Raw genomic sequence first — 25993 nt, 5'->3', positions numbered from 1 at the left:
TCTGTTTCCTCTTCTGCAAAGCAGAGAAACTCCTTTTATTTTTCTTACATTTTTTTCAGAGATGGGGTCTTGCTCTGTTGGGTGGAGTGCATGGTGCAAACATGGCACGCTGAAGCCTCAACCTCCTGAGCTCAAGCGATCTTGTGGCCTCAGCCTCCCAAGAACCTGGGACTACAGGCATAGGCCACTATGTCCAGCTAATTTTTTGTAGAGACAGGTCCTCACTTTGTTGCTCAGGCTGGTCTCAAATTCCTGGGCTCAAGTGATCCTTCGGCACCCAGCTAAGAAAATGCTTACAAAGAAAATGTTTTAAGGGGCTGGGTGTGGGGGCTCACACCTGTAATCCCAGCACACTGGGAGGCCAAGGCAGGCAGATCACGAGGCCAGAGATCGAGACCAGCCTGGCCAACACGGCGAAATCCCATCTCTACTAAAAATATGAAAATTAGCTGGGCTTGGTGGTGCACATCTGTAATCCCAGCTACTTGGGAAACTGAGGCATGAGAATCACTTGAACCCAGGAGGTGGAGGTTGCAGTGAGCTGAGATCACGCCACTGCACTCCAGCCAGGGTGACAGAGCAACACTCCATCTCAAAAAAAAGAAAGAAAATGTTTTATATCAAGCCAGGCGTGGTGGCTCATGCCTCTAATCCCAGCATTTTGGAAGGCCAAGGCGGGCAGATCACCTAAGGTCAGGAGTTCAAGACCAGCCTGGCCAACATGGTGAAATCCCATCTCTACCTAAAATATAAATATTAGCTGGGCGCGGTTGCAGGCACCTGTAATCCCAGCTACTCGGGAGGCTGAGGCAGGAGAATCACTTGAACCGAAGAGGCGGAGGTTGCAGTGACCCAAGATTGCGCCACTGCACTCCAGCCTGGGAGATAAGAGCGAAACTCCATCTCAAAAAAAAAAAAAAAAAAAAGATAATATTTTATATCACAGAGTTGATGTTAGGGTTAAGTGATGTCGTATTCTCCAAAGGTTTATTAGCACACTGCTACAATTACTGTGACTGTTCCTAAGTGAGAAATATATTTTTAAGACTCATAACCAGTATCTCCAATGAAGGAAAGGTGGGAGTGCTCAGTTCTAGAGCTGGGTGGGACATAAACTCTAAGAAGTGCTGAGTACAGGCTGCAGGTCATGGGAGCCAAATCAAATGAAAGGTGAAAGCCTGTCTAGGCAAGGAACAAGAGGAACAGGGAGTTAGAACAACAATGAAAATGCTCACCAGAGCATGTACCATGCCTGCCCCTGATAGATAGGGGTCAGTGAGGGTTGAAACCATAAAAGGACCTGGCCTCTGGCCACATACCCCTGCCCTCTTGCATGCAGGCATAGTGGTCCTCAGCCTGTTCCCTTCTTGAGGCTCTGTACTTGCAGTGCTCCCTGTCCTCATCATTCACACCTGCTCAGTCAGGACCTTCCTGATCACACTGTTTCCGTTATCATGCCTCCAAAATTCTTCATACAAAAAACACTCCCACATCACTCTGTTCTATTTCCCCCATACCACTTATCTCCAGTAAGTCTTACTGGTTTCCTTATTCAGTCCATGGCTTCCCCCAACTTAATGTAAACTCAGTGAGAGGAGAGGTTTGTTTGCAGGGCTGGAATTGGGTAGGGAGAGGCACAAAATTTAAGGGACAGCCAAAAACCCAGTCACCAGGACAAAGACTATATTAATGCAATATTTTTTAAATATGAAGATGAATGCAAAACAAAATTCATGATGAGCAAAATATAAAAAGTTTAAATCAAGACAAAATCAGCAACAGCACTGTGTGAAGCCATCCTGGAACTGAAGGCAAAAGGAAAGAAATCAGTAATACTAATCCTATCTTGATCTAAGCTGTTTATATTTTACTCATCATTTTTTTTTTTACATTCATTTTGACTTTCAAAATACTGTATCAAAATACCCTTTATCTTGACTGCTGAGTCTTTGGTGTCCCCATAAATTTTGTGCCTGTGTTGGGTGCCTCACTTGCCCCTCCCCAGTCCCAGCCCTATCTGTGTCTTGTTCACTCCTGTAGCCCCAGCACCCAGAATAGCTCCTGGACAGAGCAGATGCTCGAGTAAGTATTCAATGAAAGCTTGAATGATGCTAGAGGCAATTCTCCAATTTTGTCCAGTCCTCAAAGAAACCACTAAGTTTGGAGATGTACACAGAATTTGAATATACTCTAACCACAAGCATTAAAGACAGCTTGGATCAGGGAAAGCACTGGGTTACGAACCTAACAAGCTCCATGATGGACTGGGTTTATCATCTTGGTGACTATGATGGGCTGAACTGTGTTCCCCTAGGGTTCATATGCTGAAGCTCTAACCCCTAGTACCTCAGCATGTGACTGCATTTGGAGATGGGGCCTTTGAAGAGGTGATGGGCCCTGATCCAATATGACTGGTGTCTTTATAAGGAGAGGAAATCTGGACATACACAGAGACACCATGAATGCACACAGAGGAGACATCATGTGAGGGCACAGTGCAAGGCCTCGGAAGAAACCAAACCTGCCAGTACCTTGATCTTGGATTTCCTGCTTCCAGACTGTGAGAAGATGAATTTCTGCTGTTTAAGGCACCCAGCCTGTGCTATTTGTTTGTTATGGCAGCAGCCTTAGCAAACTAACACAGTGACCCACTTCAAACTTCCTTTCCCCTGCCATGGGCTCACTGATCCTCTGGGAGAATGAGAGTCCTAGAGAAACCATTTCCAAGGCCCCTTCCTGTTCTGATGCTTCTTTAACCGTGGAAGCCTAAACCTTTTCTAAACAGAAGCAGAAATTATAAACGCCAATCTGGAGAATCTGGAGATGAGGGTATGGAATGCAAGTATTTTGCATATTGTACCAGCTGATGAAATTAAAATTTCTTTAGATATGTCATCAATAATGGAATCAAAGAATAACAAGTAAGCCTGGGTGCAGTAGCTCACACCTATAACCCCAGCACTTTGGGAGGCCAAGGCAGGAGGATCACTTGAGGTCAGGAGTTAAAGACCAGCCTGACCAACATGGTGGAACCCCATCTCTACTAAAAAAATTAGCTGGATGTGGTGGCACACACCTGTAGTCCCAGCTACTCACAAGGCTGGAGCGTGAAAATCACTTGAACCCGGGAGGCAGAGGTTACAGTGAGCTGAGATTGTGCCACTGCACTCTAGCCTGGGCAACAGAGCGATACCCTGTCTCAAACAAACAAACAAACAAAAAACAACAAATAAGACTTTTATCAGTTACTCATAACAAAAATGAGTAAAAAGCTTACCTAATAATGTCTAATAAAAATAATAATGGAAGTACTGGGTAGGTAATATATGGAATATCCATGTATAGTAGTTTTACATAAAAACTAAAACAGGACATTCAAAAACTTTTAACTTACATGATAAAGTATCTTATGTAAGGATAAGTAGGAAAGACTGATGTAAAACCATAATGTACAGTTTGATCCTAAAATTACATATGTACACGTAATAGTTTTCACTAGGTGTTCACAATGGATATGCCTGGGTGAGAATACTCGTGATTTTCATTCTTCACACATTTCTGTAGTTGCCAATTTTTCTACAATATGTATACTACATATATGTGAAGGTTTCTATAAAGTCTCCATGAAACTAAAATTCCTGATAATCCTAACATCCATATCAAAAACAGAATACATTAAAAAGAAGGAAAGACTGCAGCCTGATTTCCAAGACACTGTAAGGGACAGCAAGCCTAGAGCTCCAAAGGCAGTCATGCCTAGCTCTGTTTGGAGGTGGAGAGGAACAGGTAAGCCTCTATAGTCCATCCTTCTATAACTTCACTTCCTGGGAAATACAGGCGGGCTGGCTCACATGCCACTGTTGAGTGGGCTGATCAACCTGTAATCCCAGCACATTGGGAGGCCAAGGCGGGCAGATCACATGAGGCCAGAGTTCGAGACCAGCCTGGCCAACACGGCGAAATCCCATCTCTACTAAAAATACAAAAATTAGCTGGGCGTGGTGGTGCAGGAACTGTGAGAAAGTACCAGCCCAGGATGTGTCACTCCAGTTACAAGGCTTCCCACAATGGAGGGACTCTGCTATACACCCACCATGCACCCAGGATTTCCAGGAGCTCTATGCCTACTGAATTGTAACACACCCTTCAAGAGCCTACAGTAAGGAAGAGATAAGCAGGAGTAGAATTCGTTAACACAGCCCATACACAAATGTTCCTTCCTACAAGTTTATGCTGCAGATCTAGGGGAGTGCGCAATGCTGCAATACGAGAGGATTTTCCCAAAGAGCTCTCCATCCTTCCATCCACCAGAGGTTTAGGGGAAGACTCACACTTCCTGTAGATTCGGCAGGTCCTCAAAACCAGCAGGGTCAATCTCAGAGAGTTTGTTGTAACTCAGGTTTCTGGTAAAGACAGAGAGAGAAAAAAACGGAATCAACACTTGGCATCATACCCAGAATTCAGAAATCTTCTCTTCTCCTGGCTCCCCCACCCCCAAATCCAAGCCCCCATCCCATGATCATGTATTAAGTAACCGTATTGATACTGAGATTTAGACATACCCCCTCCTCACCTACATCCATAAATAAGGCACTCCAAGCAACTCTGTGAAAACCCAAATGAATTTCTATCAGTATCATTTCACTTTTTAACAATGTGGAAAGGAATTCTAAGGTAAACCAGTTCTCTACCTACATTAACGTGTCCTGGTCCAAACACTTTGTACCATATCAAGTCCAAGGCTATTCTTAGCAGCATTTTTTTAAATTAATGTTTTAGTAGCATCAACATCAAGCAGTAGTAAAGGAGAAAAGGGAAAAAAACCCTTCATTGTCTAAACCAGTGGCTCTCAACCAGGGATGATTTTGCCCCCCCCAGAGGACACTTGGCAATGTCTGCAGACATTTTTGGTTGTCACAACTGGTGGCAGGGAGTGGGGGGTGTTACTGGCATCTGGTGGATAAAAGCCAAAGATGCTGTTAAATATCTTACAATGCACATGCAGCCCTGCACACCTGAGAACTGCGCGGCCCTAAATGTCAATCCTAAGATTCAGAGGTTGAAAAACGCTGGTCTACACAAGAGCTTAAGACTAAAAACTGCACAAATAGTCAAAGTTCAAGTGAGTGTTTAGAAAGTGAACACTGTAAGATCCTGAATCATAAGGCTACTTATGAACACAGTATTCCCACCTACACTGAATAAACCGGGAGGGACAGTCACACAGGAGAAAAGGGCCAGTTGTTGGAAATTCTTGTTCGTGTTAACCACAGGCAGGGAAAGCCTCACGTGAGCAGCTTTCTCAAGATGATGGTGTCTGTGTCCATGGCTCAGAATTACAACTCTCCCTGCTTCATAACCCAGCCATACCCTTAGAGGCAGACAAAGAGCAAGCTGGGCACTATTCTGTTAGGTGACCACAATCTCAACCAGAGCAGCTTCATCCTTCAGGAACAGAAGCCACAAAGATGTGATCCAAATGGGCCCTAACTTTCTTTGCCAGAAAGTAATCTTTCCTTGCCTCCAAAGTCTACCCAGCCCTGTGTTTGCCAAAGAGGTTAACATTTTTCATCTCAGCTATTAATTCCATTGACATTACTACCAATTAACAGTACGACTAATTGTGAGTTTAAAGTCTGTCTCGGAAAGTGTCACGTATGTGGCAACAATCTTTTAAACTTACTCCAGAGACATTTCAATCAATACTAACCTAGAGCTGAGAGCCATTTCACTGTGAACTCAGAGACGTTCATCTAAATAAAAGTCAAACTACACTTGAAACTAATGGTACTTCTGTATTCATGGTACAGCCTGAATTAAAAGCAATTTGTCCAGAGATTATGTTACCATAAAGACTGAAGGTGGTAATGCTTTAAACCGCATATTGAAGTCAAGTGTGAGCTTGTCTGTGCCTGGGGGTATTTGTTAATGGGTACCCAGAAATCCCAACTTAGACTTGAGAAAGAAAATCTAGAAATTGAGAGAATTCTCCCACATCAGAAAAAGGACTTAACAGACTGAGATTTTCTTCTATTTTGAGCAGATTATCGTAAAAAGGGGGATGGAAATATTGTTTCTGGGTGTAAAGATACTGTGAGTTTACGATGACTGTAACTTTTGTATCGTCATAGGTAACAGGAGTTGTGAAGCAGGAAGGGATATTAGAGAAAGAGTCAGAAACCACAAAGGCAAGAGCTTAGAGGACAAGCAAGTAAGAGAGGGCTGGTGAGCCTGCCCTGTGTGTAACAAGGCTGACACGGAAATGCCTGCCGCACACCTAAAGGGGCATTTGCTTCTTGTCCCCTGAAACAAGGGCCAGTGCAGACCAGTCTTCTCAGAGGCTCACGATCTGAATTCACGTTTTGTTTGGCCCATCTAGGGTTGCTTTATTACTTTAAACAAACAAACAAAAAAAAAAAACAAAAAAACAAAAAGCCTGAAAAGATTTCACATATTTGCAGGCCACATTTGGCTTGAGGATCGCCAGTTTTTGCCTCTGATCTGGGCCACTGACTCTTGAGGCCATTAGGTTCAAAGGGAACATATGTTTCTGGCTTACACGTGTGGCCTGGATAGAGCTAGGGCTCACCAGGTCTTACGCAATTAAACTGATGGCTCGGTTTGGGACTATCTGAAATGAGATAACTTCCCTCACTTCCCACCCAGCAAGTGTCCAAAGTCTTCAGCAACTTGGTATAAAACCATTTAAGTCACAATACCCTTGGGTTTGTCTTTCCCTTAAAGAGCAAACAAAGTGTATTCACATTTCAAAAATGTTATAAAAATTTTGCTTTTTAGATAAGGCCACTTGAGCAAAGGGTCTTCCATTCCAGTACTATCTAGAAGCCTAGCAGTATCAGGACTTAACACTGAGATGCCAACAAGCAGCAACAGAGATGAACACACTTAGAAGTGGAAACGTAAGTTCTCACAGGGTCAGCTGGAATTAACTAGAAAAGCCACCTATCAACATTCAAGTGTTAGGGTGCTACCCAGAAAGGGTAACTCTCCTCTCAGAGCACCTGTTGGCAAAAAAGAAGACAGCCACCGAGGCTCACGTCCCTTTCTGCTGTGGACAAGAGGCTGTTCTGGTTTTTAAGTCTGAGAAGTAAGTGGGCCTGAAGAGTGGAGCCAGCTGTGGATCCTCAATAGGTTTATTGGGAAATAAGGAAAATAGTTACTACATTCTCCCCAGGAACAACAATATGAAATAAAATCCTCAGAGACACTTTCTTGTTGGCCCAATTCAAGGAGACAAACTCTGAGCATAATTTTTTTTTTTTTTTTTTTTTTTTTTGAGACGAGTCTTGCTCTGTCGCCCAGGCTGGAGTGTAGTGGCATGAACTTGGCTCACTGCGACCTCCACCTCTTGGGTTCAAGCAATTCTCCTCCCGCAGCCTCCAGAGTAGCTGGGATTACAGGTGCCCGCCACCATGCCCGGCTAATTTTTTTGTATTTTTAGTAGAGATAGGGTTTCACCATGTTGGCCAGGCTGGTTTCAAACTCCTGACCTCAGGTGATCCACCTGCCTTGGCCTCCCAAAGTGCTAGGATTACAGGCGTGAGCCACCGTGTCCGGCCTGAGCATAATTTTTTTTAATGTGGTAAAATACATATAACATAAAATTTGCCTTTGTAACCATTTTTAAGTGTACTCTTCAGTGGCACCGAGTACCTTCACACTGTTGTGCAACCATCGCCACCGTCCATCTCCAGAACATTAGAAGTTTCTCAGCATCCCAAACTGAAAGTCTGTACTCATTGAACACTAGGCTCCTCATTCCCCTCTGTCCTAGCTCCTGGCAACCACCATTCTACTTCCGTCTCTAAGAATCTGACTACTCTTTAGTACCTCATGTTGGTAGATTATAGAATATTTGTCCTTTTGTGAATGGCTTAATTCACTTAACATAATGTCTTCAAGATTCATCCATGTTGTCACATGTGTCAGAATTTCATTTTTTTTAGAGACAGGGTCTCACTCTGTCACCCAGGCTGGAGTGCAGTGGTGCAGTCATAGCTCACTGCAGCCTCAAACTCTTGGGCTCAAGCGATCCTCCTGTTTCAGCCTCCCAAGTAGTTGGGACTACAGGCACACACACCACCACACCTGGCTAAATTTTATTTTTTTAGTAGACTTGGGGGGTCTCACTATATTGCCCAGGCTAGTCTTGAACTCCTGGCCTGAAGCAATCCTCCCCCCTCAGCCTCCCAAAGTGATAGGATTACCAGAGTGAGCCACTGCACCTGGCGGAATTTCATTTCTTTTTAAGGCTAACTAATATTCCCATGTATGTATATACCACATTTTGTGTATCCATTCATCACAGATGACATTTGGGTTGTTTCTCCTTTTGGCTACTGTGAATGATGTTGCTATCAACATTGGCATATTTTTTTTCCAAATTTTTAAAATTATTTAAACAAAGTTTTTTCAAGCCTTTTCACTGCTTACTGATAACACTCATTTCTCAGTAATTAAGAAAATACACTTAGCCCAAGAGCTCTGCAGAAAGGAGCGTGAATTCCCATCTGAGATCCCAAGAACAATCAAAGAGTTAATCAGTGAAAACCTTTAATGAGGCCTTTCTTTCAGGTGGCAGCTGACATGCACACACATCTAAAGCATCCCACTTATTTCTATGAACACGATCGCCCTGTACCAGGCCTGACATCTGAATGTGTCTTCAGTTGAAGGTTTCAGATTCTCCTGTCAAAACAATTCATCTGTCAGTAGGAGAGATGCTGTCAAAAGCATTTCTGCACCTTTCAGTAGCAAAGAGGAGAGGAAAGAAACCTCGGAGAATTTAGTTACTGCCAATTGCAGCTTTAATTAAACATTTTGTCAGCCATTGTCATAACACAAATTTTCCCTGCTCTTGCACAAAGGGTGCGCAGATCTCTGAACAACTGAGCCCAGCAATAGACGTTCTTTCAGCTAATCTGCTGGAAGATGACCGTTCAGCCCACCGTTTGCTGAATACACAAGATGCACCTCTGCAGAGGACAGCTCAAGTTTTATCCAGGCATGTCTGAAAAGCAAACTGTTTAACAGTGCACAACGACAGTTTGCTCGCTGCGCACATTTCCTGACAAGTCCCCTTGCCCCAACCCCAAGGAATCTGAAGAGCTAAAGTCCTTCAACAGCTGCAAAATCTCCACCATTATCTAAACCTGTGCTGTCCAATTTAGCAGCCACTGGCTATTTACATTTATATTTAAATGAAATTAAAATTACATAAAATTAAGAATTCAGTTCCTTGGCCACACTAGCTCTATTTCTTTTTTTTGTTTTTTTTTTTCTTTTGAGATGGAGTCTCGCTGTCACCCAGGCTGGAGTGTAGCAGTGCATCTCCGCTCACTGCAAGCTCCGCCTCCCAAGTTCACACCATTCTCCTGCCTCAGCCTCCCCAGTAGCTCGGACTACAGTCACCTGCCACCACGCCCAGCTAATTTTTTGTATTTTTTAAGTACAGATGGGGTTTCACCGTATTAGCCAGAATGGTCTTGATCTCCTGACCTCGTGATCCGCCCGCCTAGGCCTCCCAAAGTGCTGGGATTACAGGCATGAGCCATCACGCCCAGCCCACACTAGCTATATTTCAAGTGTTCAACAGTCCCATGTGGCTAGTGGCTATCAAAATGCACAACGCAGACAGAGGTTATTTCTATCAGCACTGAAATTTCTATTAAACTGTGCTGTGTCTAAATTACAAAATAATCAACAAATATATCTAAATCATGAAATAATCCACAAACATTTCAAGTTAAATGTCACCTACAGAAGCAACTTGAATCTAAAACACAAATCTGAGTTACCCAATAACTCAAGAACTATGTAAAAGGCTGTGGTGGGGGATGGACACTGATATTAACAGAAGTCCTTTAAGCACACAAAAAGTTCTGAAACATCTCAACAGGGGAAAGGGGCTTCAAAAACTGAAGTTATGAGGAAGACACTCTTAATAAAAACTGCCCTCAGAGTATAATTCTATAGACTTAATCGGTATTTATCTAATCTGACCAGCACCTTCCTGGATTACAACCAGAACCACATATTACAAACTTGGCAAATGTTATTCAAAGCTGGCGAACAGTAATTCATTGACTCCTTGGAAGTTGAGGGATAAAAAGTTTACTTTTGAGTAAGCTGTGGTGAGGAAACAACCCCACTTCGTTAGACAACAGAATTATCACTTCATCCCCAAAAGCAAGCATTGCTCACAGACCACTGACGAACACAGACAAAATCTCTCACTGTGAAGAGGAGCGCAACTCATGGCTCCGTTTTTCAACATTAACGGAATAATTCAAAGTGGAAGGAATTGGTCCTAAATCCGTGACAGGCATTCCCTGAATGAGGTTTTCATACTTGGTTTGGTTTCCAGGCTAGCCTATTTCCCATTACTCAATTCTGTCTGGACTCCTGAGCGCCACAGTATTTTGCATATTTTAAGCTTTCAGATGTTTGCTAAACTGCATTAATACAGCTGGAAAGTAAGTGTGAGGCAATCCAACAACCCAACTTCTGAGCGCCAGTGGGCACCCAGCTCTGGCCTGGGAGCCGTGGGCTCTGGCCATTCATCTCTTTCTCAACCTCAGAACGTGCACTGTCAGCCACTTGTTAAAAATTGCCTGCTTCAGACTAACCAGAAAAATGTGAAAAAAGGTGATTTCGTCCTTTCAAAATTTCAGCGGGTGCAAATAAGGAAGAACATGCAACAATGTTTAAGTTATTTAATCCTTTAAGCTTTTAAGACTGTTTCTGCTGCATTTTTACTTTCTGAGGAATTACATAGCACACATCAAGTTCCAATGAAATCACCACATTATGTTCCCATGTTGTCAGGTTTTATGAGAATAAGACTTTGTTCAAATCCCAGAATATTAGATGTTCTTATCTTTTTTTCTACTGTGATGTTTCCCCTTGTTAACCAAAAACCACAACTGAACAAGCGGATAATACACATTAAAGGTTTATATTAAGATGACAAAATTGCATCTTGAACCGGAATCATTCCTCTAGTATCCTATCCAAGGATCTCCACTCAGGAGAAGGTTCTGTACTTGCTGCTACCTCTCTTCAGTAAGCTAAGCAGCCACATATTCCCCATGGCAAAAGAACACATTCTGCAAATAATCAAATGAAAAAAATCAGTCAGATCTCAACATGATACAAATAGCTAATTTTGTAAGCTTTTGGGCAGTTGTATCTCACAAAGTCAGTAATGAGTCACAGTTATTTCCATTTCTGAAAATTTTACATAGACCATTATCTATGCAAATAAGGGAAACCTACAGTGACTCAAAACAGGAGATACTATATACATACAGCTATATATGGACCCAGACTCATTGCCTATTTTTACTCCTTAAAAATCAGCTATAATAATCAGTGTGGGCCTCTGAAGTCTAACGCCTATGACATTAACTGAGAGAAGAAACTCATGCCTGCCTCTGTGATCCCATAAAGTCTTACATGTGCTTCTCGGCCTTACTAGTTCACACATGTCATCCCGGTCTGTAGCTAATTTGAGTACAAGTCTACATCTTTTCCCTCTAGCACCCAACAAATGTCAAATCTGACAAATATTTATTGTCTACAAGGTATACTGCACTGTGATAAACTGATAACAAATTAGGATAAGATCTAGTCTGTGACTCGAAGTGGTTTACAACCCACTGGTCAAGTTAAGACTCCTGGCCGGGTGTGGTGGTTCACGCCTATAAATCTCAGCACTTTGGGAGGCCAAAGTCGGGGAATCACTTTAGGCCAGGAGTTTGAGACCAGCCTGGGCAACACAGTGAGACCCTGTCCCTACCAAAAAAAAACAAAAAAAGGATACTGACCAAATAACACAGCCAAAGGCTCTGACATTGCAAGCATTCTGTAATGGTAGATCAATAGTTACTAAAAGTTTCAGCTTTTCTTGAAAATAATCAGAGGGCCAGCATTCCTAACAGAAACAATCAACTACATGCATTTACCAAGCATTCCAATGACCATAGACCTCACCACTCCTTATTGTCTCACCCACGCCCTTTATTCACTGGCAGTATCTTCCTAGCCCCTGTGAGATCTCAGTTTGTCATCCCTAGTATGGATAACATGAATGAAGGCCAGAAGGCGTCCAGAGCAGGAAAGATCAGCTGTAATGAGAAACGTTTATCGAAAATGCAAGACTTCAGCTAAGCCTAGAAGAAGAGCATGTTTTTTTGAGGAAGAGTCCTGGGAAATGAGGCCAGAAAAGTAAAATAAGGAATGGAGGGCATGGAGTAAAATAAGCAAACAAAAAGGCCACGAAGTCAGGACCTCCTAGAAAGGAAAGGGCAAGACACAAATGGTTTTAGAGCAAAGTTGAGAAGAACAGCCCCATGCTGCCAGACCCACAACCCACCGGGCAGTTAAGTCAAGGGTTATATAAACCTTAGCAAACCCTAGTGCCAGGTCCCTCACAAACATTAATCTATGGGGCCACTAAAGTTGATTTCCATAAGAACAGAGTATCTCCTTGTTCATTTACTTAAAAGTTCTGAACTAGATAATCAAGAGGCCCAATTTGTGTTCTCACCATCACTGAAGGCAGTTAGCATTTGCTTTCTATACTACTCCTTAAAATGGGAGATTCTAGGATCTTTCCTACCAAAAATCTTAGTTTGGCCAAAAAGAAACAAAATAATTAGCTATAATGGGTTTTGTTTTGTTTCACTTTAAGCAGTCTCATCTTTAGTGCAGTTTAGTACAGCAGAAAGCCCACAAATTTCCCATAATAGTCTCTTGTTAATATGGTATATGCATCATTAACCCCTAAAGATTAATTAATTTAATTAAGAAGAGGTGCTCCAACACACCAGCTCTGCAGTTGGTGGGGTCTTTACAAGCAAAAGGAATTTGGGCAGGGAATAGCTGCTGCCAGAGGCTGACCCTCCCACAGACCTGCCACAAAGGGAACATCACCATGGCCACCCCAGCAGGGTAGAGATGCCTACAGCCACCATTTAGCTTTGCTATTAGAGAAGTGCTTTGCAGAGGCTTGGAAATGGGGAGAGGGAAGAGACGGGTCAGAAGTCTGGTCATTCAGGATCGCCTATTCTCTACTTTATCATCTCCAAAAAGAAACACTAATTCACTAACTTTCACACAGTCCTTAAGCTCTACAGGACTTTCCAAACTCATCACCCGCACAATAGCCCCCCATCCTCACCCCATCCAGTAACAGAGCTGAATCTTTACCTCCTGGGAGCCCAGTCATTCTGCAGAACAGAGGTGGGTTGGAACCTCGGAGCCAGGTGCTCCCTGCTCCCACTGAACTCTTCCCTGAGGTGCCCTGACAGCCTAGGGCCCAAACTGCTGCAGGGAGAACAAAGGCTCATCCATCCCAACCAGCAGAGACAGAGGGCACAGCGGGGATGGAGGGCGGCCAGAGGTAAAACCCAAAGGTTCTCTCAGTTAAAGGATGGCAGAGGGTTCTCATATATGAAAATCACGCTCTACTGCGGCAGAAAACGGAGACTTTTGCTTCTGGAGTAGTGAAAACAAGTCAGGCAAAAGGGACAGGAAATATGGGATGGGTAAAACTGAGAAAAAGGACACATTAACCTGGTGGATACATTTGGAATCCCAGGTTCACCAAGTGCTTTGTGAAGTCCACCAATGCTTCTCTGGTCACGGATTACTGTTTTCCTTTCCTAAAACTTCCACCTTTACCCCTCCACATCCGCCCCTGGCCCCTGCTAAATGTCCACTTTCAGGAGACTGATTAGCTTCCTATGAAACCACCAATGCAAAATCCAGGGTGTTTCTGAAAATGTGATGCAGCTTTAAAATTCACTAACTTCGGGCCGGGCGTGGTGGCTCATGCCTGTAATCCCAGCACTTTGGGAGGCCGAGGCAGGCGGACCATGAGGTCAGGAGATCAAGACCATCCTGGCTAACACGATGAAACCCCGTCTCTACTAAAAACACAAAAAATTAGCCAGGCGTGGTGGCAGGCACCTGTAGTCCCAGCTGCTGGGGAGGCTGAGGCAGGAGAATGGCGAGAACCCGGGAGGCGGAGCTTGCAGTGAGCCGAGATGGCACTACTGCACTCCAGCCTGGGTGACAGAGTAAGACTCTGTCTCCGGAAAAAAAAAAAAAAAAAAAAAAATTCACTAACTTCGGATGGTCACAGGAAAGATGCAAACTAACAATGAAAGCTTCTTTGACTGCCATGTGCCACACAACAGAATTTAATTGTAAACTTTGGCACAGTCACCATCTGTAAGTGATGCTGTGATGAATCTCCTGTTCCAATACACCAAAATGATTCCCCACTTAACGATGAGTGATTTTACACACTACACGCTCACACCTAAGGGCCCTGAGATGAAAACTGCTATCAAAGAGCAAAATACCTATTTTAACAGAGGCCCATAAAATAGCTCCTGGTCATAAGAGCAGGGTGGCCAAATTCCAAGCCTGCCTTTCCGGCAGAAGGTACAACCACGGATTTCACTGGGATAAACTGATAAGAAAATTCTATAGCAGTGACTCCTGGTTCTTTAAGAATGAAACCTCCAATAATATATTACTTCCTCTGGGTGCAAAAGATACAGATTGAAACATCAAAACAAAAACCCCTTCCCTCCATCTGAGTCATTCATTACACACTATTCTAAACAACTCTTGTCTAGGACTTTCCTAGGACCGGGAAAGGATCGGACATTTTGGGACTTTTTAACTCTCATTTTGACAATTCACTCTCTAACATAATCCAATCAATGAAAATATTAGTACAAAAACCTCATGTTACAGAAAGGTATGCCAGAAGATGAAAAAAAAAGCAAACTCAGTGGTGACTCACTTCTGGACGTGTAGTGATTAGGGGTTTTTGTTGTTTTTTAAAGAGACTGAGAAGGGCAATTTTAGGCAAATACCCTTCTGGGTTACAAAAGAGTAATGTATACGTTTCCTATATGTCCTATTTGAAGAAGGAAATGAAAGTGGTTTGTTTTCAACAAATACATCTACACAAACAACAGCTTACCTTAGTGTTACTGGCATCTCCTTCATTCCCCATCCACAAAAAATTTTAAGGGATAAATGACATAAGTGGGTGTAACTACCTTTCCAGGCTGGAGCTGCTTGTAAGAAAAACCCTTCCTGGGAAGCCAGAAGTTCCCCCAGAGTATGGGAGTCCTCTATCAGCCTCCACTGGAACTTACACGCGTCCTTTATTTTTCAACTGTGTGACATCACACCCACAGCTCACTAACATCTCTGTGAGGTCTCTTGGTGCCTGTGCGAAGCGCAAGCATCCAAAATCTATACAGCTAATATAAAAATCCATGTTTACTTGCATTTGCCACAATGCTCGGCGTTACAAATGGATTAAGTACAAGGTTCCTTCCAATATTATTTTCTAGGTTTATCCTCTCTTCCTTTCTCAGCTGCCTCAAAACAATGCAGATCATACAAATACAGACAGCAGATCCCTGGTATTAAATCAGCCAAATTAGAAAAGCGAATTTACCCACAACTTTTCAAGAATACATCCGCTGTATTACAGGGAGGCACGCGACTATCTCTAGCTAAGTATTTTAAAGAAAACACACAGTTTTAAAAGGTCAGCTGTCTGGCCCAAAGTGAAGTCACTGACTTTATTAGCTAGCTTATCGACTTGGGATCTCGTCCTGTTCACTTTTTCCATTGGGCTTCTTAAAGTTTATGTGTGTCATGAAATGCTTAGCTAAAGCCAAAAGGCTAAGTTTTTCTTTCTGCAGTACTAAGACGTCGTGAAACACTCTAAATTTAAAAGACCATCTACCACATCATTTTCCCTGTTTAGAGGCGTGGGGCAGTGATGATTTCCCTGGTTCTGGTTGTTGAAATGGCTGAGAAGATACGAAGTCAAGATTCAAAAACCACGAAGTATTTCAGCATGCATTATTGTACACAGACTATTCTGCTATTAAAACATGGAACTTCCTTTTCACTGAAATTACAAGCACAAAATAGCAGATGATGCATGCGACCTCCATCCTTGAACATACTAAAATTTTACTATGTCAAATGGAAAACTGGCTGTGAAAATGACTAGGCCACAACACACTTTTCTTTCTTTTTTTTTTAAATCATTCACCAAAGTCCCTAAAAATGATGCCTCACCTCTTCCACTAGGTCCATCTACATTCTTTTTTTTTTTTTTTTTTAAATGGAGTTTCACTCTTGTCACACAGGCTGGAGTGCAATGGTGTGATCTCAGCTCACTGCAACCCCTGCCTCCCTGGTTCAAGTGATTCTCCTGTCTCGGCCTCTTGAATAGCTGGGATTACAGGTGCCCGCCACTGCACCCAGCTAATTCTTGTATTTTTATAGTAGAAATGGGGTTTCACCACATTGGCCAGGCTGGTCTCGAACTCCCAACCTCAGGTGATCCTCCCGTCTCGGCCTCCTAAAGTGCTGGGATTACAGGTGTGAGCCACAGCACCCAGCCCCATCTACATTCAATGTGGCTGGATGCATCACCCCACCACACGCCTGTCCCCTCCCCACCCATCCCACTCCCATTTGCAGGTCCAGGTCATTTACTCACAAAGGATGTGTCTTACAGGGTGGACCCTAGCGGCACATTCCACTTGCTAAACTATATCTTAACCAAATAATGAATACTGGTACCTTTGGAATATGAGTCCTTTCTTTTAAAGCCAATCACCAGCAAAGATGGTTAAAAGCCTTGTCAAAAGTCAATTATCAGTAAACTCCTTTTGGAGTTTCAGTTACAGGCAGAAATCTAAGAAACACCATGTGTACTTCTAGATACTCCATAGCCCCTCTGTGCACTAGAGAGAGACAAGAGCCATTCAATTCACAGAGCATCTTCACATCCAAACAGAAAATCCAAGCCCACTGGTCATACCAAATTGAGACATCCACAAGATCAGCTACGTTGAGGCAGCTGCCCTATGAAAACAGCTAGGACTTAGCCTAACACTTGCTACGTAACGAACACACAATCTCCCAGGTTCTACCAATCACTCCTTTGACAAATCAAGGTTTGTCAAAGTCTCTGCCTAGCCTGTCCTAAATCAAGTGACTCCGACATGACTTCCCTCCAATAAACATGCTATCATTGGTAGGGAAGTAGAAGGGTGGAGAATGACTTGCGTCTGCATACTGCACACTAACAAAATTAAGCTGGTTTTGTTCTATGCCCTGAGATATAGGGAACCAAACAAAAGATGGTGGTTGGGGGCGAGAGCAGTTTGCTGGAAAAGGCAGGCACTCAGCTATCAGATGCAACCTGTACTCCAGCTAAGTCTCCCCAAACTGGCTTTCCTTTCTCCTTACTCCCCACCACATTCAGTCCTGAAATACTGTCAAAGTAAATAAAAGCTGTTCCAATCCCAGGTCTAGTCCGCATGGCCACACAAACATGACTGCAAAACTGTGCTGACAACTGCATTTACTTGTGGCAAAGCGAACCAGGATCGATAAGCCAAAGTGGCTTTAGATTTGGTTAGGTTTAAGCTCACGTAAGCACAAAGAGAAAACCACCCACTCTCAAACTCAAAGAACTAGTGCAGAAAGCACCTGCACAAACTCGTCAGGGTGGTTTATAAGGTCCCAAGCACCTGAGAAAAGATCGTTTACTCCTAGAGGCATGAGACAAATGGTAGGCCTGCCTGTCACACTACTAGTGTCAATATTTATCTAAGGCCTGGGTATTCACGATGGTATAAACCAGGCACCTTTTCAATTCAGTTATTCACGTAATTCGCCACTACAAAGCCCCAAAACAGAGATTCTTTACAGCTTGAATTTCTTTTCTTCCATTTCCATACACAGGGGGCTGGCTGCAGGACCCATGGTCTATGTCAGCAATAATCCCTGCAGCCTGGGAATGAAGTGTGCAATGTATTTCAGAACTGCCTATATCAAATGGCATTGCACCTGAGGACAATGAAGAGGTGGGGAAGGGAGACAGAGCACCTGCTTTCTTTCTTCCCATGGCAAGCACGTTTTCCTCACTGGAAATGAGCAGAGCTTAGACCCTGTAGTAAATGAACCCCAAGAGTCACACCTAGGCATGTCTAAGTGTGACTCACACTGCAGGATTAATCCAGCAACCAATAACCAAAGGTATGTGAAGCTCAAATAGCCCTGTCTGGCCAGCTCCAATTCTCTCCAACTCCTTAATCCTTCACCCCTTCCTCCCTTAGCCTCTCCTCTCCCCCAGATAAGGGCCTAATCACAATTCTCTTTCCCAGGTAAAAGTCAAAAGAAATAAGTAGTCCATTAGTATCAACTTTAAGAGGTCCAAGAGCCCTCTGAAAAACAGCTGTGGAAATCAGGTTCACAAATGGATTTCTCCAAGTCTCTTCCTATCTCTCAAAGTCCTCAAATCCCCTTCTTCCAAGATGCCACACTGCAGTTCCTCAGTCAAATCTGCCGGCCTCTTCCTGCGAGACCCACTGCTATGTAAATCAAAGCACTAGAAAAGATGGCTGTCTCTCCACGGTCACATTGAAGAACCTGCCTCAAAACCCTCTTTAAAAGTTGCTGGCTGAGTGACATTAAATGGATTTCTCAAGCCAGCTTTCTATAATTCACTAAACCTAGTTTTCTGATTCCATACACAGGATTCGTCCCAACTACACTGGTACCTTTACTAAAATCCTCATGAGGACTCTGGATCCTCTGTGCAGCCCGGTAGGGATCATCCTACTTATATATCCCAGCAGGCTGCAAAACACTTCCATTCCCTTCAAAGTGAAATTGTGATGGCAACTGATGTGCTGTGACGCACGACGCACATGTGGTCTGTGAGGAGCCGGCATTCCTATCTCTGCTTTAAATACGTCTGTTGAGTGAGAGCAGGCAGGAACTGAGCCCAAAATGGTAGCAGCTGAGGGTGTGGTCAGTTTTATTTTTTTCTTACATAAAAATATACTTAAGGAGCCAGTATTTCCTCACACATGCTGAAGTTAATAATTCACAAACCAACTAACATTCATCAAGGATCAGAAAATTTAAAGGCTGTTTGCACAAACACTCCTGTTCTTGCTCTTACTTAACAGCTGGTTTATTTAACTGATGGCTGCTGTTGCCATTAGGGCCAGGTGGCACTTCAAAATGTTATTTGTTGAGCCAGACACACCACAACCTGGGTCATTTGCCCTCTGGATTCCACGGTATCCAAACTCCTGTGCTTAATGTTGCCTCTCAGACGAAACAGATAATTCTGGCAAGGCAAAAATACAGCACAAGATGATCCTAGTTTGCTGGTAAAACACTGCTGTAATCATGCTCTCCCTTTTCTAATCTGGCCCCTCCAAATGGACAATCCCCAAAGATGCCAAGGCACAATGGAGCAGTAGGTAGGGCTGGAATAACCTCATCCAAGAGGCAAACTGCCTGGACTTCAGAACAAGATGTCTTATTACAAGGAGAAGATAAGTTTTTATACCTCAGTCATCCTCAAAAAGGAGGGCCCAATCCCCTCTCTCCTCAAACCTTATCCTCTCCACCTTTCTTCCTTTATCTCACTTAAGTTCATTCTCTCATTTTTTAAAGATGTTATCATCACAGCCAGAAATGTAAAATCACGCACAGGTGTGTTGGAAACACACCTGTCGGGGAGGAAGAGGGGAGAGGAGGGGAGGTGATCTAATAAAGCCTTTTCCAGCAACTATTTGAGTGATGCACTACAGAATAGGAGTGGCCTACTGTAGGATAGGAGGATTACCAGATGTTGGTTGTTGTTTCGACCAAAAAAAATTAAACCTTGGGGGTATGAGTTAGCTGCAAAGCCATGGACTTGCTACAAACACACGACACACAGCCTGGGTTTGTGGGCCTGCAAAGGCTTCAAGGCCACATCAACATCTATATAAGTCTTATGAAAGAGGTTACACATTAACCACGGCACATCTCAAGGAAAATCCTATCACCTCCACCATCTCCACACCGTTTATTTCCCGCCTTTGAAAAGGACTTTCTGCATGTTGCTACCATGGAATTGGAAATAAATGGAGATAAATCCAGTTTTTGGTTCTACGTTTTTGCTTTTAATACACAACTAATTTCAGTGCATGCAGGTGGTCCTGAAAAGGTAACCAGTTAACCCCAATGGGGCAGAAAATAACAGTTAACTCAAGGGCAGATGTGTAGGACAGCCAACCCATGGTTATCTCGACAGGTGTGCGTAGGCAGGAGTTTCAGGGACATGATAAAGCAGTGTCCCGGATACTATCAAGAAAGAAAACCCAACGGTAACTCACAGTTGGTTTGGAAATAAGCACACAGGTGTTTATTAAGCACCTGCTGTGTGCCAGGAGGGCCACAGGTCAATAAGGTAGGCTCTGCCTTCAGGGAGTCTGCCCTCACATTTAAGACTCCAAAGCAATTTCCTCCAACAGCTGTTTACAACACAGATTCCCAGGCCCTGGCACCATAAACTCTGACTAGAGGACTAACAGAGGCTACCACGTCATTATCATCTTACTTGTCTATAGGCAGTTCAGCCCGCTGACCATCTCCCTAACTAATGGATCTCCAAGGGTCTCCACCGTAGGGGTCAGCTTTTTTTTTCCATTATGTCCCCACAGGCCTTTTCTCAAGCTCACCACCACCCTCCTGTCAATTCATCTAGAATGGGACTAAGGAGTAGGAAATTAAAAACAAAACTCAGAAAACCTGACCTTCTACACCCAGGCCTGCAGAGATTTAGTACTAACTCCCTGAGTAGCTCAATGAGCCATTTTCCTTCTGGTTTCTTGCTCTAAAGGAAACCATTGCAGGCCTCGGCTCCCTTTCCCATTAAAAGCCACCGGGGCCATAGTTTTCAATTAGCTCTGTCAGCCCATCACCCTGCAGCTGCCCAAGTTCAATACGTCCTCCCTTCCCCCAGCTTCTGGTCTCCACCAAGCACTTCACACCTCCCTATTGTAAACCTGTCCAGAGCAATTACCCTGCCTGCACTTGGACAGCCTCAATACTGCACTTCTGTCTAATTTATAGCTGCAAAGCTCCATCGGCAAAGGCAGACTTGCCTCGGAACAGAGGAAATGCAGAGAAAACGGTCAGGCTCTTCCATAAATGCATATGCACAGCCAATTTCCTTAGGTTACAGGAGAGCAAATTCTCCCATTCTCCTAGGGACACTATGTAATAAGCTCCCCTAGAGCGTCTGTAGTCTGGATTCACTGCAAGGAAAACCACTGCTCTTTCCTGACACATTTTCTTTTTCCCTTGAGATTCCAAACAGAGAGGCAAGTTATCAGGCATTACACTTCCACCTGTAGATCTTGAAAGTCTTAAAAATAAAAACTCTTCTCGCCTGAGGAAGATAGAGAAAAGCACACTACCAACCAGGGGAATACCCCAAGCTGTTTGAAATTGTACTTTCTAAACATGCTCTGCTTACCACTGAGCAATAAAAAGACAAAGGACTCAATTAAAATATGAGCAAAGAAACTGAACAGACATTTCTCCAAAGAAGATACACAAATGGTCAATAAGCATATGAAAAGATGCTCAGTGTCATTAGTCATTAGGGAAATGCAAATCAAAACCACAAGATACCAGAACACACCCACTAGGATGGCTAAAATTAAAAAAGACAGATAATAGCAAGTGCTGGTGACGTAGTGCAGAAATGGGAACCTCCATACCCTGCTGGTGGAAGTGCCACGTGGTGCACACAGCCTCTCCAGGAAACAGTCTAGCAGTTCCTCAAAAAGTCAAACATTGAATTGCCATATGACCCAGTAATTCCACTCCTCGGTATATGCCCGAGGTATACACTCAAGTGAAAACATACATTCACCACAAAAACTTATGCACAAATGTTCACAGCAGCATTGTTCATTACAGCCAGAAAGTGGAAATAAACAAAGTGTCCACCAACTGATGAGTGGATAAAGAAAATATGGTCTCTCCTCATGATGGGAGCATCCTTCAGCCATAAAAATTAAGGAAGTACTTATACCTGCTATAATATGGACGAATCATGAAAACACTGTGCTAATTAAGTAAAAGAAAGGGCCACATATTGCATGATTCTATTTATATGAATTGTCCAGAACAGATAAATCCATAGAGACAAAGTAGATGTTGCCGGGGGATGGGAGGAAGGAAGGATAGGCAGGGAGTGCTAATGGGTATAGGGTTTTATTTTGGGTGATGAAAATGTTCTAGATTAGTAGTTACGCAACTCTACGAATATCCTAAAAACCCAGAATCCTATCATTTAAAAGGATGAGTTTTGTGGTATTTGAATCACATCTCAATAAAGCTATTAAAAAAAAAAAAAAAAAAAGTCCTGTTGCCCACCTTAGCAGGCTCTCAGAATTCCAGACCGAAAATGCCACCTAGCTACTTCTATACCACAGAAAGGCAGAAAGAACTGCTCCTCTACGTGCTAGGAGATAAATGAACACCCAAAAGAACACCCAGAAAGAACATCAGCTTCTTTCTGCTTCCCAAATTGCCCTATACTCGCTCCCATGCTCTGTCCATGAGTCCATCAGATGCAGAAAACCTCAGCTAGAGTTTACCCTCCCACAGAAAACACATTCTTGGCATTTTGAAAGAGCATTTCTTTTCTTCCTTTGAGAAATTATTTAGTAAGGCTGTGGAAAGCAGGGCTCCCAGTGGCCATTCAAAAATTAAGACCAAGCCAGAAGGCAGGAGGAAATGTCACCACAATGGGGAGAAAATAAATTAGTTAGATTAAGATTAAGATCTAACCCTTTTCTGCGGTTGGGGCAGGCAGATTTGAGAATAATAGCATGCTATTTCTGGAAAGTCCCTCCAGAGTAAAAGCTCAGGGTGGAGGGTAGGGGGTGAAACTATATGTTTCAGTGTTAGATTAAAATTTGTTGAAGTTGACTGAAAACAGATATAAATGGCCAACGGTCCCCCTGCCCAGCACAGGTATGCCAGTCCTCTGTGGCTGAGGTCCCTCTATATTTCAGACCACACCTCAGCACTGCCCTCGCCAGCAAAGATGCAGTTCAACGGGAAGGCCCAAAGTCTAAGGGGGCCAGGATGCTACACAACATCAAAGAGATTCCAGTTGCTCCCCTTGTGCCATAAACTCTTTCACCCAACATCATTCACACTTTCAGAGTGCAAAGTTCACTCTGATATTGGTGGCTTTCTCACTTTGTAGCTTTTTTGGCAAGTGCCCCTTGGCCTGGTTGTTCATTAATATATAATCAGAACATTAAAAGCATTGTTTTACCTTCTAGGGAGGCTGTGCCCAATTTAATAAAGCCGACATTGTCCCTAGGGTGGGGGGAACCACCTGGAAATTGGCAGAGAGTTCAAAGATGCACAGACCGGAGGGTTTATGTACACACACACGCACACGCACATACACACACATGCACACAGAATTAAGTATTTCACAAGATGTTTTTTATATTCCCCATGGCAAAGGGGCAAAATTAAAATGCTTCTCACCACAGAAACTGACCTGGCATTTCTTTCCCTTAATCCTTTCAATACCAAATTACTCCTCAGCTTTAAAACCTTTACAGGAAGTAGTGATCTTTGTGGCAGGAAGACAAATAAACGAGAAGGATGTCTAAAACTCTATCACAATTATCTATGAGAGTGCTGGTTCAGTGCACTACTTTTACTTTTCAAATCACATGCATACAATGACAACTCACTTTCGAGACCATGTTTACTTTGCTGAAAGCCACATTCTAAACATGGGCTCGCTTGCAGAAGGGAAGCAGCTTACAATTCAACCTTGTTTATGCTCCAAGTAGGTTTGACAGAAAAACCACATAAATTTGTTTTAAAATAATTTCCATTTGCTGGAAGCTGTTCCTGAAAGGTTCTCAGCCACGCTAATCTGCGCTGATTCCTACCAGCTGTAGGTACCAGGCACCCTGGCCACAGACAGGGCAGCCTGGGCACAGGCAGGCTGGCTCTGCAGAAGGCTGCAGCAGTACAGGATCAACAGAGCCACTGCAACAGTCCCCTCCACAACACGCGTCCATATCTGTTTAAGAAGAACCCAAAGATGTCCTGGTTCAGAGTCAAAGCATGTGACATGCCTGTTGAGAGCACAGTTTTCTATGCAATTACACCTGTGCTCTCTCAGAAACACAGCTTCCCTAGTACCAAAGAGATGTACTGTGCTCAAGCCCAAAGACCACAGTGGAGGACAGCAGATGATGTACTAGGCTGAGCATCAACAAAGCAAGGAAACTCAAAAAGGAAATATCTGGGAGTATCCTATGTAAAGTCTTCAGCCTCACCATCCAAAGAAATGCAGATTAAAATAATCTGAGGCAATTTCCATCCATTAAACTGGTACATGATTACAGAAATAAACAGCATTTAATGTTTGTGAGGGTGTGGGACAAGCACAAGTTCACATGTAAGTTGGCAGCCTCTTTCTTAGAGGCAGTGGTACTGAAAATATTAAGAATCTGCATACCCAGCGCTATCTGAATTGGGTAACTCATCCTAAGGAAATAAATGGCTAAACATTTACGCATAAGGATGTCTATCAAAGCTTAGGAAAAAGCCTAAATGCCCAATATCAGAGAAACTTTATGAGTTTTATGTAAGTTGTATAATAATTCATTATACAATAAATATTAAAGCATATTTTAAAAACTGTTTAAAGTCAGGGAAAATATTCAAGATATTGAGTCTTTAAAACATAACTGAAATAGATATTCAGCCTCAGACATTACTGGAAATGTATACACTATCCAGTGATAATATTTATCACCGAATAATGAAATCAGTTGTTCTTTTTTCTTTTGCACTTTCTTCTTTATTCAATAAATGCCTAACATTTGTCACCAGAAAATCAAAAGTAATAAAGACATAGTAACTAGGCTAACAGATCAATAGCACCCCCTCCAGCACCCCCCGTACGGCCACCAAGACAGTAATCTGCCTAGACTATTCCAGCTCACTGGTGACAAAAGGCTTCCCCACAGCATCACAGTCCAAGATCTCGATAGCCATTAAAAGAAACGTGTGAGGCCGAGCTCATCAGGCAGAACACAGCTTCCCACTGCCCCTTGCTAGCACTCCTGGGAGACTGCCCAGAGAGGAGCTCCGCGAGCTGGGTTAGCAGTGCTCTCTCTGCCATGGATGGAGATCCTGCGTGTCTAAGGACGGGGTGGGGGCCAATGTCTCACATCTGAGGTCCAAGCTAAAAAGGCCCAGATTTAGAAATGTATCTGCCTGAAGTCTTCTATCACAGAAGCTTCTATCAATTTACATAGTTACTTGGGCTGGGTCCACAAAGGGCAGGGTAACCTGTCCTTAGTGTTCTTACAGCTCCCTCTGGTCAAGGAAAGCAGTCTTTCTCTCTGCCAGCAGCAAACAGAGAGAAAAGCTACCTTGGCCTGGTCATCCTTTTTGTCAAAGCAGAGGCCTGAGCAAAGTAAGAGCTCAAGCAACCGAAACCAGCTGCCTGGCGAGGGCTCAGCATAAACTGAGCAGAATAACCACAAGGGGAAGGGTGTCTAGACAGCCTCGGTCTATTGAAGAAGCCACCCTCCCCTGCAGTGTCAACTCTGGAAAAGCAGGCTCCAAAACGTGGCTCCAGCAAAAGAGCAGATGAGAGACCATGTCAACAGCTGGGAAGGGCACCGCGGGCTCCCTCGCCAAACGCAACACAGAGGAGAGCAGCTGAGCCTGGCCCACCTGCCAAGGACAGCCAACAGCGATCCAGCAGGGACGAAGCACCCGAGGACCCCGTGTGGGGACAGTTCACATGCACTGCTTAAACTACAAAGCCACTTCAGTGACAATTCTTGCATATGGGGACTTTTCCAAAATTCAGAGAGACCAAAAAGACCACCAATTCTAAATGTGGCAGATAAACAGCCTGTCATCTTTTCATCTTCGGTTCTATTTGTTTCTTCTTCCTTTCCGTTCTTCTAAGTTTCTCAACACTTAGAGACTTTGGTGGAAGGTGGTGAGGGGTACAGGAAGCTACTAAACAAGCAAGGTATATTCAGGAAATACA

At 43.4% G+C, this 25993-nt stretch overlaps 1 protein-coding gene across 2 annotated transcripts in view; it reads right to left on the bottom strand.

Moving 5' to 3' along the window:
* Positions 1–25993, bottom strand: part of LRIG1 (leucine rich repeats and immunoglobulin like domains 1) — a 122017-nt gene that overhangs the window by 79113 nt on the left and 16911 nt on the right. For both annotated transcript variants that reach the window (XM_054483393.2, XM_063661854.1), the window contains exon 2: positions 4332–4403. In XM_054483393.2, coding sequence (XP_054339368.1) covers positions 4332–4403 — 72 coding nt within the window. The remainder of the gene's footprint in view (positions 1–4331; positions 4404–25993) is intronic.

The sequence above is a fragment of the Pongo pygmaeus genome, chromosome 2 (assembly GCF_028885625.2).
Source record: "Pongo pygmaeus isolate AG05252 chromosome 2, NHGRI_mPonPyg2-v2.0_pri, whole genome shotgun sequence".
In the NCBI taxonomy this organism is placed as follows: domain Eukaryota; kingdom Metazoa; phylum Chordata; class Mammalia; order Primates; family Hominidae; genus Pongo; species Pongo pygmaeus.
Note: the sequence above shows the minus strand (reverse complement) of the source record. Positions and strands in the feature narration are given on the sequence as shown.